General features: G+C 43.0%; 1 protein-coding gene across 3 annotated transcripts in view; it reads left to right on the forward strand.

Annotated features, from left to right (window-relative positions):
- Positions 1 to 451: 451 nt before the first annotated feature.
- The window catches only part of slc4a1b (solute carrier family 4 member 1b (Diego blood group)), a 41,779-nt gene continuing 23,121 nt past the window's right edge, over positions 452 to 19,109 (forward strand). Inside the window, exons 1-8 of one of the 3 annotated variants that reach the window (XM_035745947.2) lie at positions 452 to 554; positions 7,773 to 7,819; positions 10,077 to 10,257; positions 14,829 to 14,964; positions 17,555 to 17,624; positions 17,781 to 17,823; positions 18,166 to 18,350; positions 18,732 to 18,942. In XM_035745947.2, coding sequence (XP_035601840.1) covers positions 10,101 to 10,257; positions 14,829 to 14,964; positions 17,555 to 17,624; positions 17,781 to 17,823; positions 18,166 to 18,350; positions 18,732 to 18,942 — 802 coding nt within the window. In that variant the 5' untranslated portion in view covers positions 452 to 554; positions 7,773 to 7,819; positions 10,077 to 10,100. Of the gene's footprint in view, positions 555 to 4,432; positions 4,455 to 5,734; positions 6,131 to 7,772; positions 7,820 to 10,076; positions 10,258 to 14,828; positions 14,965 to 17,554; positions 17,625 to 17,780; positions 17,824 to 18,165; positions 18,351 to 18,731; positions 18,943 to 19,109 lie in introns of those variants that run through there. The other 2 variants (XM_052486784.1, XM_035745956.2) reach the window with 2 other exon arrangements.

Raw genomic sequence — 19,109 nt, forward strand, 5'->3', positions numbered from 1 at the left:
AATAATAAAACTGGGGGTGGGGGCAAAAATGCAATTTAAGAGTGTGTGTGGGGGGGTCAGGTCCCCCCCTCCCCAGTGAAAGTTGTGCCCCTGGCCCAGTGTAATCCGGTGGTTATTCCAAACATAGCCAATAAATATGTGTAATCCTATCCTTTGTTTATTCCAAACATAGGCAATAAATATGATGATAAGATGACGGTCGGGATAGTGAGACAGTCAGACTGGTCCGAGGTTATCAAGTGACAGTATTTACTATCAATATTATGGGTGACATTGGGAACACACTGGCTCAGAGTCTGAGTGTGTGTGTGTGTGTGTGTGTGTGTGTGTGTGTGTGTGTGTGTGTGTGTGTGTGTGTGTGTGTGTGTGTGTGTGTGTGTGTGTGTGTGTGTGTGTGTGTGTGTGTGTGTGTGTGTGTGTGTGTGTGTGTGTCCCATTCTAAGGCCAAAGTCACAGACATTATAAAGAGGTGGTGTTTATAAAGTCACACTTTTTTTGCATTGAGGGGGCCAGTCGCTTGCCAAAGTGGTCGGGTTGGCTGGTTTGTGGTGCAGGTACGTTTAAGCTTTTCCATCAACATTACTCTTATAAATAGTATTTTAAGTTATTGTGATAATATTGTGCAAGATGAAAAATGATTATGCTGCATGTTGGCCGGAAATGATCAGCAATGCAAATGTTTTAACTCAATCGAAAATATTCGGTTCATAATATGGATAATTAACGGTTCATTTTTGTAGTATAACTCTGGTTGTTATCTTATTTATCATTGCCATCCTGCAACATTTTTACCGCCACATACAATTTCACAGAGTTACATGAATGAACCCACAGGAAAGGGTGTAACAGAGGGACAGGAACAATGCATTTACTATTTACATGATATAAATTGAATTGTCACTTTGTTAGTTATAAAAACTGCCTTTTGTTTGATAGTTGTGCAAATATCAATTTCAGTGGCAATCATTGTATTTGTACTGTATTTGGAAGTTGAGATCTGAGATGCTAGTCGTTTTCCACCTCATTTGCACTGTGTATATTTCCATTGGTTATCCGTACAAAACTCATGCTGGATCAATTTGTATACATCTACACAGACACCCACCCACACCCACACACACACACACACACACACACACACACACACACACACACACACACACACACACACACACACACACACACACACACACACACACACACACACACACACACACCAAGGTTATTATAGTTTAGTGTTTTAATATTCATTTTCATTTCTATTCGTTTTAAGAATGTTATTTGACATTTGGTTTATTTTCAGTTAGTTTTCAGATCCACTTTAATAGTTTTTATTTATTTAAAGTTTTATAAAAACTTTGATGTGTTTTTGGGGATGTCAGTTCTTGCCACTGTGGGGCAGTAATGCATAAGATGATGGGTCAGGTCATAGGTTAGGTTAGGTTTAAAGGTAAACTCAGCGAGATGACGTTTTTAGCACGAAGTAAACAGTAGTGGTGCTGAGTAAATTTCTGCAAAAACTAGGAGCGTTTTGGTCCCGTATCTACCACATTGTAGCAGTGTGAAGCACACCCATGTACATTCGTAGATACTCCGTATGACTGTATGAGAGGAAAGTTTTACATCGTGCTCATGTCATTTTGCTCGTTCAAGCAGATAAATGTTGTCAAGTTATTCAAAGTGTGTTGTTCTAGAGCAAAAAAATGTCAAAAACCATGTGATCAATGGTCATGAAGTTTTGACTGCAGTAGACCGCAAGTTTCTGTGGTTGCTCTTCACCAACTTCATCCTGCAGTTGTCACTTGCCTATTGGGTGGCTCTAGTCAACCAATCATAAGGGGGAGGGCTGCTGTTTTATCAGCTCTTTTTTTTCTTCGTAGTTCATAACTTGTTTTGTACATAATGTTGCTGCTACCGTCTCTTATGACCGAAAAGAGGTTCTGGACATCAGAACTGTGATTACTCACCTCAGATTAGACAAAGAGTTTTTCTTCAATGAGTCGGACGGGAGGGATATACTACAGACAACCGTCCAGGTCCAGATCCCCATCATTCGGTGGAGAAGGAAACTGAGATTTGGAGGAAAAAGATCAGGGTGCCTTGTTAGGATCAGGTGACGAGTGGCTAATCTGGCTTTGCCTTCAGTCCTGATAGCTAACCTTCAATTGCTGGAAAATCAATGGGACAAACTGAAAGCATGTAAATCCTACCAACGGTACATTAAAAACTGTAATATCTTATGTTTTACGAGTTGTGGCTGAAGGACGACATTAAGAACATATAGCTGACAGGTTATACTCTCTATCCGCAGGATAGAACAGCAGCCTCTGGTAAGACACGGGGCGGGGGCCTATACATATATGTAAACAACAGCTGGTGCACGATATATAAGGTAGTCTCAAGGTTTTGCTTGCCTGAGGTAGAGTATCTCATGATAAGCTGTAGACCACACTATCTACCTAGTTTTCATCTGTATTTTTCGTAGCTGTCTACATACCACCACAGACCGATGCTGGCACCAAAACCGCACTCAATGAGCTTTATACAGGAAAACACTCATCCAGAGGCGGCGCTCCTTGTGGTGGGGGACTTTAATGCAGGGAAACTTAAATTGTTTTACCTCATTTCTATCAGCATGTTAAATGTGCAACCAGAGGGAAAACAATTCAGGACCACCTTTACTCCACACACAGAGACGCGTACAAAGCTCTCCCTCGCCCTCTACTCGGCAAGTCTGACCATAATTATATCCGACTGGTTCCTGTTTACAAGCAAAAATTAAAGCAGGAAGTACCAGTGACTCCGTCTGTAAAAAAAAGTGATCAAATGAAGCAGATGCTAAACTACAGGACTGTTTTGCTTGCACAGACTGGATTATGTTCCGGGATTCTTCCGATGGCATTGAGGAATACACCACATCAGTCACTGGCTTCATCAATCAGTGCATCGATGACGTTGTCCCCACAGTGACTGTACGTACATAACCCAACCAGAAGCTCACTCATTGCAACGTCCCCACTGAACTAAAAGGTAGAGCTGCCTCTTTCAAGGAGCGTGACTCTAACCCGGAAGCTTATAAGAAAACCCGCTATGCCCTCTGACGAACTATCAAACAGGCAAAGCGTCAATACAGGACTAAGATTAACACATTGTCCTACACCGGCTCCGATGCTCGTCGGATGTTGCAGGGCTTGCATACTATTACAGACTACAAAGGGAGGCACAGCTGAGAGCTGCCCAGTGACACGAGCCTACCAGACAAGTAAAATAACTTTTATGCTTGCTTTGAGGTGAGTAACATTGAAACATGCATGAGAGCATCAGCTGTTCCTGACGACTGTGTGATCTCGCTCTCCGCAGCCGATGTGAGTAAGACCTTTAAACAGGTCAACATTCCCAAGGCCGCAGGGCCAGACGGATTACCAGGATGTGTACTCCGAGGGTGCGCTGACCAACTGGCAAGTATCTTCACTGACATTTTCAACTTCTCCCTGTCTGAGTCTGTCATACCAACATATTTCAAGCAGACCACCATAGTCCCTGTACCCAAGAACACTAAGGTAACATGCATAAAATGACTATTGACCCCTAGCATTCACATCTGTAGCCCTGAAATGCTTTGAAAGGTGGGTCATGGCTCACATCAACACCATTATCCCAGAAACCCTAGACCCACTCCAATTTGCATACCACCCCAACAGATCCATAGATGATGCAATTTCTATTGCACTCCACACTGCCCTTTCACACCTGGACAAAAGGAACACCTATGTGAGAATGCTATTCATTGACTACAGCTCAGCTTTCAACACCATAGTGCCCTCAAAGCTCATCACTAAGATAAAGCCCCCGGGACTAAACACCTCCCTCTGCAACTGGATCCTGGCCTTCATGACGGGCCGCCCCCAGGTGGTAAGGATAGGTAACAACACACCCACCACTGTGATCCTCAACACAGGTGCCCCTCAGGGGTACGTGCTCAGATCCCTCCTGTACTCCCTGTTTACTCATGTCTGCATGACCAGGCATGACTCTAACACCATCATTAAGTTTGCTTATGACACAACAGTGGTAGGCCTGATCACCGACAATGATGAGACAGCCTTTAGGGAGTAGGTCAGAGACCTGGCCGTGTGGTGCAAGGACAACAACCTCTTCCATAACGTGATCAAGACAAAGGAGATGATTGTGGACTACAGGAAAAGGAGGACCGAGCACGCCCCCATTCTCAGCGACCGGGCTGCAGTGGAGCAGGTTGAGAGCTTCAAGTTCCTTGGTGTCCACATCAACAACAAACTAACATGGTCCAAGCATGCCAAGACAGTTGTGAAGAGGGCACGACAAAACCTATTCCCCCTCAGGAGACTGAAAATATTTGGCATGGGTCCTCAGATCCTCAAAAGGTTTTACAGCTGCACCATCGAGAACATCCTGACTGGTTGCATCACTACCTGGTATGGCAACTGCAAATAGCCCCGCTATTGTTATTTACTGCTAATCTGTAATTATTTGTTTTTTTATCTCTGACTTTTTAAAAACTTATTTTCATAAAACAGCGTTGTTGGTTAAGGGATTGTAAGTAAAAGCATTTCACTGTAAGGTCTGTTGTATTCGGTGCATGTGACAAATAACATTTGATTTGATTTGATTTGACCCATGCGAACTGGCCCAAAGATATGCCTGAAATGGGAACCAATTTGCCACGATTTATGGGTACAGTGGATATAGACAAATGAATGTGATATTTGAGGCTCTATCTCACTAAGAGATTGTACAATGTACACACAAAATATTGTATTATGAGTTTTTGGAGTGTGTGATATGGGAGTAAGATACATGTTTATTTTGACATTATAAAGAAAACCTTTTATAAACAATGGCAACACTGCCATGTCGATCTGAGCCTTGCTGTTGGAAATCCACATTAGTGTGCGACTTTCAGCTGTCTCAGATGCACCTACCGCGACTTCACTCCTCCACTTTCGTCTACAGTCGTTTGCTTTAGCGTTACCACTCAAACGAGCCCAATATCTGCGGTGCTGCTCATGGCAACGTCGTCTACCTTTCAATTATGTGACCCGCCAGATTCGGAAGCTTTAAAACCCCATTGGAAAATAAAAAAGAATGGGCATAGATGTCAATTCAATGTCCATTCCACATTGGTTCAACATAATTTCATTGAAATGACATAGAAACAACGTTGATTCAACCAGTGATTTTTGCCCCCCACACCCCCCAAAAAACATAATTCATATGGTTTTTATTTTATTTTAGTTTTGGAGTCAAAGATAATCAGTTTCAGTGTAATTTAGTTTTTTCAATCGGGTTTATTAATTATTTACTAAATCGTTTTTTCATGATTAGTTTTAATTTTAGTTTCAGTTTTAGTTTACTATAATAACCTTGACACACACACACCTGTCTAGTCTGCCTAATCTGACTCTCTACTACCCTTTACTACCTCTGTTTTGGAAATAATTCATGCTGTTATCACAGACAACTTCTATCCTCAGCTCCCGTCAGAGATTTGTGGATGCTGTGACAGGCCACAACAGACTTTATGTAACAAAGAAGACAGTGGTCCTTCTGTAGCTCAGTTGGTAGAGCATGGCGCTTGTAACGCCAGGGTAGTGGGTTCGATTCCCGGGACCACCCATACGTAGAATGTATGCACACATGACTGTAAGTCGCTTTGGATAAAAGCGTCTGCTAAATGGCATATATTATTATTATTATATATTTAGGACCACAGGAATACATGCACTCATACGTTCATGAGCAGGAATAAAGAGCTCCTTGACCACGCACACCAGTGGTAACATGAACTTTACCTAGTACCAGGACATTTCTGCTCAAAACCTGTTTACTTCTGCCAGGAGGCTGAAACTTGACCACAAGTGGTTCTTCCAGCAAGACATCAAAATGGCCACCAAATCAACATTTTGCAATAGCCATCTCGGTCTCCGGACTTGAAAACCTGTGGTTTGAATTGAAGAGAGCAGTCCATAAGCGCAGACGAAGGATATCAAGGATCTGGAACGATTCTGTATGGAGGAATGGTCTCGATCCCTCCCAATGTGTAACTCATAAAACATTTTAGAGGAAGACTCAGAGCCATTTTCCCCACAAGGTGAGGTATTTAAAGGTATTGAAAAAGGGGTGTCAATCCTTTTTACCCTAACTAAATATTTTTATCTGAGAAATTGTATTAGTACTACAGAAAATAATTTCCAAAGTGTTTAGAGCATACAATATAGCTCAGTACTTGATTTTTTTTTCTTTTACACAGTTATTTTTGCTCATCTTTATCAAGGGTGTAAATAATTTCTGACTCCACTGTGTACCCACTCATTCAATCAATAAGGGCAGAATCCTAACATTAATTCACATTTTTGTGCAAATCTGTTAAATACACTGAACAAAAATATAGAAGCAACGTGTAAAGTGTTGGTCCCATGTTTCATGAGCTGAAATTAAAGATCTCAGAAAAGTTCCAAACATACAAATAGCTTATTTCTCTCAAATGTTGTGAACAATTCTTTTTACATACCTGTTAGTGAGCATTTCTCCTTTGCCAAGGTAATCCACCCACCTGACAGGTGTGGCATATCAAGAAGCTGATTAAACAGCATGATAATTACACGGGTGCACCTTGTGCTGGGGACAGTAAAAGGACACTCTAAATGCATAGTTTTGTCACACAACACTATGCCACCGATGTCTCAAGTTTTGAGGGAACACACAATTGTAGTACTGACTGCAGGAATGTCTATCAGAGCTGTGGCCAGAGAATTGAATGTTAATTTCTCTACCATAAGCCGCCTCCAAAGTCATTTTAGAGAATGTGGCATTATCTCCAACTGGCCACACAACCGCAGATGCTGATGCTCCAGATACTCAACTAGTCTAAAGAAGTGTTATTGCTTCTTTAATCAGGACAACAGTTTTCAGCTGTGCTAACATAATTGCAAAAGGGTTTTCTAATGATCAATTAGCCTTTTAAAATTATAAATTTGGATTAGCTAACACAACGTGCCATTGGATCACAGGAGTGATGGTTGCTATTAATGGACCTCTGTACGCCTATGTAGATATTCCATAAATCAGCCGTTTCCAGCTACAATAGTCATTTACAACATTAACAATGTCTACACTGTATTTCTGATCAATTTGATGTTATTTTAATGGACAAAAAATGTGCTTTTCTTTCAAAAACAAGGACATTTCTAAATTACCCCAAACTTTTGAACGGTAGTGTATGTTAATAGAGGATTTAATTTAAAAGAGGTGCAAATAATTCAACAAACCTGTTTTCACTTTGTCTATGATGTATTGTGTATATATTGATGAGGGATTTTTTTAAATATTTTAGAATAGGGCTGTAATGTAACAAAATGTGGAAAAAGTATTTCTGAATTCTCTGTAGATTCACTGTAATTTCATTCAGTTGCACAGTACAGAATAAACTGTATAGCAGGGGTGGCAAATTTACAGCCCACCTTCCAAATCTGGCCAGCAAGCCTGCAGTGGATTTGGGGAAATTATAATTCTGGTTGAAAAACAACTTCTCTCTATACTTGAATGTCTACAAACAAAATGCATTTAGGCATTTAGGCAGGGATCTAGTCGTTAGAGGATACTGTTGAGAATGTTCATATTCATGTGTAAAGTGTATCAATCAGGCAACGATGATCGGACAACGATGCATTGTATAGACAGAAGTAGGAACGGTTATGTACAATGCTTATCAGAGCCTCCTTTCTATGTTCCAGCTGCGTTGAACGTTAACACCAACGCCAACCCCAGGGGAGACTGCCAGGTAAGTGGTCCCGCCAACACGTTTCTACAGTATATACTTTATATTGTATATATATACGGATATATACTTTATACTGATTTCGAAGTGTGTTAATACTGTGTTTTGTGCTGCCCGTGCTGTCCACCCCTGGGAAAATAGAACAGCACACACACATACAACAGGGGGGATTTACACATACATAACCTTTCCTATAGCCAATACTAACCACATGCTTTGACATTGAGGTTAAAGAAAGTGTGATTTCTCAATTTACCTCGTTTGGCTTACCGTTACATTAGACAAATCAGTATAAAAAAATCTTACATTACAGCTCACTTTGAGCAAATTTGGAATTTGCTAATAATTCATTTAATCATAGCAAATTCTGCGATTAACTCAATTAAATGTTTTAATCATTTGACAGACCTACATAGAACGTATGTTCACAATTAAACGTCTACCGTTTCAGCTACACCATGGTATCCGCTCCTGTCCTCCCATGGCCTACCAGCCTTTACAACCATTAGTGGATACCCTGAAATGCACTTAATTCAATTGAGGTACACCTGTGACTGGCAGGGGCAGGAGGGTTCATTCAAGAACCAAAACAAACTTCGACCCCGTTGCACACACACCCTCCCCCCTCACACATACATTATATCATAGCTGCCACCACTATGTCATAGCTGCCACCGTTGTCACCAAACTGATTGTCACCATTGATAATGTATTCATACATAGGAAAGACATACACACAAACAAACACACACTGCTGTCCTTTGAAACTCTTGTACCCACACACACTCTGCCACACGCCATTTATTGACACTCCAAACACAGCCAGCAGTTAATCTGTCACCTCCACCCCGACACCGAAAACAACCAGTGGACACAAACACTGCAGACGGAGGCTACTGCCACCATGTTTACGCTGTAGACACCAGCTACACCCGGCCTCCCTCGTTGTGGCAACCAGCCGAGCATGTCGGTGCCTTGGCGACCGACATCACCCCACCCTCACTACATGCCTTGTAGATCTGTATGTGTGCAGTGTGCAGGAGTGACAATGCAAAAGTTGATAGAGAGGTCATTGCTTCTAATGTCAGTCATGAACACACCTGAATCAGCCTTTTGGTGAAACTGCTATATCATGTTCAAGTGCACCTGCTTGCGTGAATAAAGGGGAAAGCACAATGATCAAATCAAAATCAAATCAAATGTATTTATATAGCCCTTCGTACATCAGCTGATATCTCAAAGTGCTGTACAGAAACCCAGCCTAAAACCCAAAACAGCATGCGATGCAGGTGTAGAAGCACTGTGGCTAGGAAAAACTCACTAGAAAGGCCAAAACCTAGGAAGAAACCTAGAGAGGAACCAGGCTATGTGGGGTGGCCAGTCCTCTTCTGGCTGTGCCGGGTGGAGATTATAACAGAACATGGCCAAGATGTTCAAATGTTCATAAATTACCAGCATGGTCAAATAATAATAATCACAGGCAGAACAGTTGAAACTGGAGCAGCAGCACGGCCAGGTGGACTGGGGACAGCAAGGAGTCATCATGTCAGGTAGTCCTGAGGCATGGTCCTAGGGCTCAGGTCCTCCGAGAGAGAGAAAGAAAGAGAGAATTAAAGAGAGCATACTTAAATTCACACAGGACACCGGATAGGACAGGAGAAGTACTCCAGATATAACAAACTGACCCTAGCCCCCCGACACAAACTACTGCAGCATAAATACTGGAGGCTGAGACAGGAGGGGTCAAGAGACACTGTGGCACCCCCGGACAGGGCCAAACAGGAAGGATATAACCCCACCCACTTTGCCAAAGCACAGCCCCCACACCACTAGAGGGATATCTTCAACCACCAACTTACCATCCTGAGACAAGGCCGAGTATAGCCCACAAAGATCTCCGCCACGGCACAACCCAAGGGGGTGCGCCAACCCAACCCAATGATGAATGGCTGTGGGTGTTTGAATCACCTGCATTAGTGTAGCCACATTTTTTCAAATGCACCGGTATTGCCACAAGGGTAACAACGATATCGGGCATTATGGATTATTTCAAATTAGTTTGGCTGCATCAGTGTCCTGTGTCTTCCATAGGCATACTGCAATATTACTTAATCTTCCATATATATTTACATTGATACATGCTGGAGAATTAAGCAAAAAAAATTGGGAGACAAAATCTGTGTTACTTTGGGAACTCATTTAGTCCCCATGCGATCCCTCTCAATTCCACACTGCCAGTATCTTGTGTCTCCCCATGCAGGCCTACGTGGAGCTGACCGAGCTGATGAATGACCAGCAGAACCAGCAGGGCTGGCAGGAGACGGGCCGATGGGTGGGCTATGAGGAGAGCTACGACCCCGAAGCCGGGGGTTGGGGACCCTCACACATCTCCTACCTCACCTTCAAGAGCCTCATCCAGCTGCGCCGCACCATGAACACAGGTCAGAACAGGGCAGTGTTTATTAGGGTACACAGTGGGAAATGTTTTGAAACGCTTTGCAATGGAAATCGAAAATGAAACATTACTTAGTCCAGGTAGAACCTCGTGTTTTGTCCCATGGTTGTGTTCATTAGGCACCAAACTGAAGAAAATGTACTGAAACAGGGAGGAACTACTTGGGCTTGTCCAATGAGAAATGCTAATTGTCATTTTAAGTTCTGAAATGTTTTAAGACGTTTTCCGTTGCATGCCCTAATGCAGCGTTTACAAAGTAGGGGTTGCAACCCTATGTAGGTTGCTTGATTTGAAAATAGGGTCACGAGAGAAACTCTGGAGAAAAATTGCTGCTTGGTTCATAGAACCATTGTGATGTGAGTAACCTTCGATATCCGCTGAACAGGTCATGACAAACAAAGCGGTTTCTGTTTACTTCCTACAAATGTCGCTCTAACTTGTGAACGGTTGAAGGGGGGGGGGGGGCATCATAATTGAAAGCGATGATGGTGTTCTTTTCTACACAGAATGTCATGCACAATTATTGCCTGATAATCTTCTGAACTTCCTAATACCTTTCTGATGCATTTCAGTCACTTCAAACCATACTTCCTTCAGATTGAAGTACTGTCAGACTGATTTGTAATAGACTGTCATAAGCGCCCAAATAAAACATGAAACATTAGCTATTGATTACATCACTTTCTTTACATGGTGAGGTTGTAAAAAATACATATATATTTATATATATCAAAATGGGGTCACTGGCCAAAAACATTTGGGAACACGACCGAGTATAGAGTTGAATGGAGGGAATGGTCCAATTCCAATAGTTTTCAAATGCGTTCCTCCTTCCTTCTCTCATAGAAGTATTACTTATCTGAATGGAATTTATTTGAATTTGAATGGAATAGAATAGAATAGAATAGAATAGAATAGAATAGAATAGAATGGACTGAAAAGTCTGCCAACTGGGCACGCCCCGTCATTTCAAAGTGGACGTTTGGGTAATAATTGGTTGAGATGTTGATCACTGAGATTTCATTATTCACCGAATCAAAAAGACAGCCAGAAGTTTTGTAAATTCCCAATATGTTATCAATATGCTTTCAAACATCTAAAAGCACAACTAACTTCCAATGGAAAAATAATATCTGCTTTTTAGTTTAGGTGTCATCTAAATGTCTTATCTGCGCTTTCAACCATTTAAAAGCACAACAAAGTTCAAATGGCAATACAATGTCAAATATGTTATATTTATACAACAACTTAATGCGTTATCACTGTTTCATCAAATAGCACAGCCAAATAACCTGGATTGCAGTTGAGATTACATTAAAAGTACATATTGCAGAGCCTCCCTAGTGGCGCAGCGGTCTAAGGCACTGCATTGCGTCACTACAGACCCGGGTTTGATCCCAGGATGTGTCGCAGCTGGTCGCGACCGGGTGACCCATGAGGCGGCGCACAATTGGCCCAGTGTCGTCTGGGTTAGGGATGCGTTTGGCTGGCCGTGATGTCCTAGTCCCATTGCACTCTAGTGACTCCTTGCGGCGGGCCAGGTGCATACACGCTGACTTTGGTCGCCAGCTGGTACGGTGTTTGCTCCGACACATTGGTGAAGCTGGGTTCCGGGTTAAGCGAGCAGTGTGTCAAGAAGCAGTGCAACTTGGCTTGGTCGTGTTTCGGAAAATGCATGGCTCTCGACCTTCGCCTCTCCCGAGTCCGTACGTGAGTTGCAGCAATGGGACAAAACTGTAACTACCAATTGGGGTGAAAGAAAAGTACACAGTCCAAGTGATCAACAAGATTCTGCACAGATTATTACAGCAAGTGTAAAGATCTCCACAACTTGCGACCTTTGCATGCTATCTTGAACATGAATACTTTATATGATTAAGTAGGAAGAGATTTATACTAGTTACAGTACACTAAACTCAAAATGTAGCCATGGATGTGTTGCACATTTTAAGGTTGAAAAAATACAGTTACATTCATTTGTAAGATTTGTACGAAAATACAGTGTCAAGAAAAAGTATGTGAACCCTTTGGAATTACCTGGATTTCTGGGTCATAAAATTTGATCTGATCTTCATCTAAGTCACAACAATAGACAAACAGTGTGCTTAAACTAATAACACACAAATTATTGTATTTTTCTGGTCTATATTGAATACATCATTTAAACATTCACAGTGTAGGTTGGAAAAAGTATGTGAACCCCTAGGCTAATGACTTCTCCAAAAGCTAATTGGAGTCAGGAGTCAGCTAACCTGGAGTCCAATCATTGAGACGAGATTGGAGATGTTGGTTAGAGCTGCCCTGCCCCATAAAAAACACTCACAAAATTTGAGTTTGATATTCACAAGAAGCATTGCCTGACGTGAACCGTGCCTCAAACAAAAGAGATCTCAGAATACCTACGATTAAGAATTGTTGACTTGCATAAAGCTGGAAAGGGTTACAAAAGTATCTAAAAGCCTTGATGTTCATCAGTCCACTGTAAGACAAAATGTCTGTAAATGGAGAAGGTTCAGCAGTTACTACTCTCCCTAGGAGTGGCCGTCCTGCAAAGATGACTGCAAGAGCACCGCACTGAATGCTCAGTGAGATTAAGAAGAATCCTAGAGTGTCAGCTAAAGACTTACAGAAATCTCTGGAACATGCTAACATCTCTGTTGATGAGTCTACGATACGTAAAACACTAAACAAGATTGGTGTTCATGGGAGGACCCCACGAAAGAAGCCACTGCTGTCCAAAAAAAACATTGCTGCACGTTTGAAGTTCGCAAAAGAGCACCAGGATGTTCCACAGCGCTACTAGCAAAATATTCTGTGACAGATTAAACTAAAGTTGAGTTGTTTGGAAGGAGCACACAACACTATGTGTGGAGAAAAAAAGGGACAGCATACCAACATCAAAACCTCATCCCAACTGTAAAGTATGGTGGAGGGGAGCATCATGGTTTGGGGCTGCTTTGCTGCCTCAGGGCCTGGACATCTTGCTATCATCGACGGGAAAATGATTTCCCAAGTTGATCAAGACATTTTGCTGTAGAATGTAAGGCTATCTGTCCGCGAATTGAAGCTCAACAGAAGTTGGGTGATGCAATAAGACAATGACCCAAAACATAGAAGTAAATCAACAACAAAATGGCTTCAACAGAAGAAAATACGCGTTCTGAAGTGGCCCAGTTAGAGTCCTGACCTCAACCCGATTTGAGATGCTGTGGCATGACCTCAAGAGAGCGGTACACACCAGACATCCCAAGAATATTGCTGAACTGAAACAGTTATGTGAAGAGGAATGGTCCAAAATTCCTCCTGACAGTTGTGCAGGTCTGATCCGCAACTGCAGAAAACGTTTGGTTGAGGTTGTTGCTGTCAAAGGATGGTCAACCAGTTATTAAATTTGGTTCACGTACTTTTTGCAATGTGAATGTTTACACGGTGTGTTCAATAAAGACATGAAAACGTGTAATGGTTTGTTTAATCAGAGTGTGTTTGTCTACTGTTGTGACCTAGATGAAGATAAGTACAAATTTGATGACCAATTTATGCGGAAATCGAGGGAATTCCAAAGGGTCCCCATATTTTTTCTTGCCACTGCATTGTTCAATTGTGTTTGATTGACAATGCAGGAGAGTTTCATCTGAGCCACTGGCTTTATCCTATTCTTTAACTTTAATTTTTTGTTGAGATGAAGACCTGAATCCAACATATTCATTTGTAGACAAACTGGATTGAAGTCCAGACTAAGTCAGTGGCACAGATGGATCTATGCAAACAGGAGATATGCAATGTTGATATTTGGTTTCGTTGACAACCAAGCACAATTCAATATCCAGTTTGATTCACATCTCCATCTCAACCAAAAATCTATGTCAAAGAATAGGACAGAATCTTATCAAACTTGTAATGCACTTTAAATCAAGTTTGATTTCATTTACCCTATTCTTTCATTTAGATGTTTGGTTGAGATGGTGACATCCAACGTATTAATGATTACATTGAAGCAATGTTGATTCCATTAGTTTGTGCCCAGTGGGTAGTTCCTTCTTCTTTTAGTGAGGTAATCAGTGATCATGCATGACTGGATTGGCAAAAGCAAGGTTGTAACTCTGTCTTTGTTGCAGTAGCTACCTTGTGAAGGGAAAGGAAGCATTTATTGAAAAGTGTTTGAACAGGTTTGAAGATGAGTGAATATCATCAAGATAAGATCTTGAGAGAAATTATCAGATTTTGACCTTGAAGCTCGAGTGAGCTCCGTCAACTGCCCTCTAACTATAGAACCCGTATTTCTAGGTTGTGTTGCAATATAAGAGGAAATTACCTATAGGGGTACTGCACCTGCATATTCCTTCCCATACAACCAGTCTACATCGATGTCCTGATTCAGAGGGGTTGGGTTAAATGCGGAAGACACATTTCAGTTTAATGCATTCAGTTGTGCAACTGACTCGGTATCCCCTTTCCGTTTCCCTTCCTTCGCAGTTACTCTCTCTCTTCCACCCCTCTTACATCCTCCCTGGCCCTGTTCAACCTCTCACCCTGTGATGTTTCCTGTGGATTGTTCAGGTGTGGTGATGCTAGACCGGGTGGAGTGCAGTCTCTCCGGAATCGCTGAGAAGATAGTGGACGAGTTGATCAGCAAGAAAGAGATCAGGCCCAGCGATCGGGATGGAGTGCTCCATTCCCTGCTCCAAAACCGCAGGTAAAGTTCACTAAGTGTTCATTAAGCTACGCTTGTATGATTAGTCAGCTTGCCTAAGACCTGAAGACTTGTGTTTGCTGTCTTTGTAAAAGTCTAGGCTTTAGCGCAATGGGTGCAGATGGTCTGTCACAGTAAAGTCCTACTCAGGTCTTTGTATCGGAGGTGGTTCAAAGCCAAGTCATACCACTGTCCATATAAATACTAACTAAGGGACCAGTGAGGAGGAAGGGGAGGAGCATCTCACTCAGAGGAGGAAGGGGAGGAGCATTATTTTTAGATAAAATTATACTAAATACATTCACAACACCAAATAACTGATTAAAACACGCGGTTTTGCAGTGAAGATCTACAGTAGCCTCAAAAGCACCCTCTAGGGTAGCACCATGGTGTACCCTGAGAACAGGTATTTTCTGTCCTCCTCTGGGTACATTGACTTCAATACAAAACCTAGGAGGCTCATGGTTCTCACCCCCTTCAATAGACTTACACAGTAATCATGGCGACTTCTGAAGGACATCCTCCAACCTATCAGAGCTATTGCAGCATGAACTGACATGTTGCCCATCCAATCACAGAATCAGAGAATCTACTGAAAGCTACAGCTACCTAGTACTACAGTGCATAAAGTGTGGTGAGTAGTTGACTCAAAGAGAAAGAAAAACAATAGTTGAACGGTTTTTGGAAAATACATTTCTTCACAAATGAAGGAGAAGCAGCAGAGAGAGAGAGAAAGCTAGCTATATTTTGTTGTACTCATTTCTTCCTTGTTAACCTGTCACTTACTTAGCTAATGCAGCTAATTTAGCCTCCTCAATAAACTGACTCAGAGAGGAATGCTATGTATGTTAGCTAGCAGACTAAGGCTTTCTAACACTACAACTCTTCCAAGTTAAGGTAAACTTGAGGTTTTATTCATTTATTTCCACTGGGGCCCGCCAATTCTGTTGCAAAACGTTCCTTAAACGGAAGCAAATGGAACGAAATGGGGAGGGACATACATGAATTTGTTCAATAGAAACTCGTTTTAGTTTTTTGCAAACAGTTTGGACTAATGTACACCCCAGATCAGCTAGATGCAGGCAATAATGTGCAAGGTGGTATTGAATGTGTCACTGTCTGTCACCTTGATTACTCCAATTTGTCTCTCGACCGATGTACCCACATTATAAACTTTCATTTGAAGGCTAGGTTGTAGCAACCTCATGATGGTTATAGGGCAAATTTGAGTATCATGTAGTAGCCTAAAACATGTTGATGTTACATTGAGTTAAGTGAACAGAATATGAGTGACAGTCATCCAATATGCAGGAGTAGAAATAAGGCCATACTGTAAGGATCGGCGCTGGAGACGAGAAGCAGGTACAGGGAGTGAACCACGGACAGGAACAGAATACAGACAGCGTCTGGACAGGGGAAACCGAAATGACAATAATGCTGACACGGGGATGAAACAGACAGATATAGAGAAGGCAATCAAAGCGTGAAAGAGTCCAGGTGAGTCCAATGAGTGCTGATGCGCATAATGATGGTGACAGGTGTGCGTAATGAAAGGCTGCCTGGCACCCTCGAGCGCCAGAAAGGGAGAGTGGGAGCAGTCATGACAGCACCCCACCCTCTAGGGACACCATCCGGCGTCCCACCTGGGCGAGCCTGATGGGCCGGCCTAGGCATGCGCGCTGGACAAGCTGGCTGGGGGCGTAGACGTCCGACGAGCCAGCAGAGGCATGGGAGCCTTGTGAGCCGGCTGAGGCGTGAAAGCCTGACAATCCTGCTGAGGCATGGGGGCCCAACGAGATGGCTGAGGCTCTGGGAGCCTGACAATCCGGCTGAAGAGTGAAAGCCTGACGATCCCGCGGAGTTGTGAAAGCCTGACAATCCTGCTGAGGCGGGGGAGCCCGACGATCCGACTGAAGCGTGGGAGCCTGATGAGCCGGCTGAGGCATGATGTGGGGTGGGAGCCTGCCGACCCAGCCGGGGCAAGGAAACCTCTCAAGCTAGCTAAGGCATGGAAGCCCGAAAAGCCAGCTGAGTCACCCCTGGTTCCATTGGCAGCGGCACCCAGACCCGATGTCACCAGCAAAACAAAAAACAAAAATCTCAGAGGCTTTATATAGGGGTGTCAGCATTCTGTAAGGATCGACGTTGGAGACGAGAAGCAGTTACAGGGAGTGAACATTTTAAGAACCACGGACAGGAACAGAAAACGGACAGCATCTGGACAGGGGAAACGGAAACGACAATAATGCTGACACTGGGATGAAACAGACAGATATAGGGAAGGCAATCAAAATGTGAAGGAGTCCAGGTGGGTCCAATGAGCGCTGATGTGCGTAATGATGGTGACAGGTGCCTGGTGCCCTCGAGCGCCAGAGAGGGAAAGCGGGAGCAGGCGTGACACATACTCATAAAGAAAATGCCACCGACCACCGCTGTTAGGGGCAGACCAGAGGCCAGTTAAACCAGTTGAGTGTATGCCTGGTCGTAACTCTACAACTTACATAGAATGGGGACCTGTTAAATTACCTAGGCATGAGCCTTTCTATGAGCTATACATACAGTACATGAATATAAGGTGTGATTCTCTCCCCAGCCAAACTGCAGTAGAGGGCCAACCCTTGGTCGGGGGGGCGGAGATGCAGACCTTTTCTGTCAAAGAGAGGGTACGTGTAATGTGTCATTCAGTCAGCAGTCACCCTAAACAGTAATAGATCAACAATACCAACATTTAAAAACACAGAAATTCAATGTCAATGTCAACAACCATTTTAGATCATTGATTTGACTAAATACTATACACATTACTTTTCTTTCCTCAGAGAGATGCAACTGACACTGTAGAGGCCTCTATGGTGCTTGTTGGTAAGTGCAAATGTGAATTTGAATCAGTACACTGTGTGTGTGTGTCTGTGTGTGTGCACACATCTTCATGCCTGTCTATGTGTATGTATTCTCATACCTCACAGGAGGTTGGTGGCACCTTAATTGGGGAGGATGGCTCATAATAATGGCTGGAATGGAGGAAATGGAATGGTATAAAATACATGGAAACCATACTGTATGTTTGATGAGTTCGATACCATTCCATTGATTCCGTTCCAGCCATTACTATGAGCCAGTCCTCCCCAATTATGGTGCCACCAACATCCTGTGTCATACCTATGTATGCTTATGTATGTTTGTTTGTATGTGTATTTGTACCAGGAGCTCTGGACTTCCTGGAGAGGCCCACGGTGGCATTTGTGCGTCTGAAGGAGGCTCTGGTTCTGGATTCGGCCCTGGAGGCCCCAGTGCCAGTCCGCTTCGTCTTTATCCTGGTGGGCCCCACCAAAAGTGACATGGACTACCACGAAACCGGCCGCGCAATGGCAGCACTCATGGCTGACAAAGTGAGTTAGCAAATTAAAAGGTCCAATGAAAGAGCAGGAAGTGGAGATGAGCGAAACTGTACAGGAAATGAGAGCAGGTTAACAGGAAATGGTAATCATCAAAAACGGGATTCATGACACATTGTTTAACCAGCATCAGTACATGCATGTAAAATATGGGTGTTTCTAGGACTACAACCATGAAACACTCTGCATTTAGGAGAAATACAAAACAATTTCTCCATTGAGCATGTTAATTATTCCAGGACTGGGCTTAATCTGTGTCAGGGAAACAGGCCCAAATGTATAACTTCACAACAATACAAAAAGACACTAGACATCATCCTCATACTTTCTCACATCCCCATTTCTTTCCCCTCTCTTCTTTTCTCTCTATCCCAGGTGTTCAACCAGGCGGCGTTCCAAGCGCAGGGCGAAAGGGAGCTGATGGACGCCGTGGCTGACTTCATGGACTGCAGCATCGTGATCCCTCCCACGGAGATCCAGGACGGGGCGATGCTCCAGTCCATCATCGGCTTCCAGAAGAAACTGCTGCAGGAGAGGCTCCGTCCCTCCGACCCCGAGTTGCGTCTGGACTTGAAGCCCCGCAAATGTGGGTGGAGGCTCATTAACATATTCTCCAATAATACAATAGATTAGAATGAATAAAAATAGCATCAATACATGAGCATACACATACATAAGTGTTGCAAAAACCCATTTGCATCCATAGCACCTGTTTTGTAGTTGGTTAATGGAGGTCTCCCTCTGTTTAAAAAA

Source organism: Oncorhynchus keta, chromosome 3, assembly GCF_023373465.1.
Source record: "Oncorhynchus keta strain PuntledgeMale-10-30-2019 chromosome 3, Oket_V2, whole genome shotgun sequence".
In the NCBI taxonomy this organism is placed as follows: domain Eukaryota; kingdom Metazoa; phylum Chordata; class Actinopteri; order Salmoniformes; family Salmonidae; genus Oncorhynchus; species Oncorhynchus keta.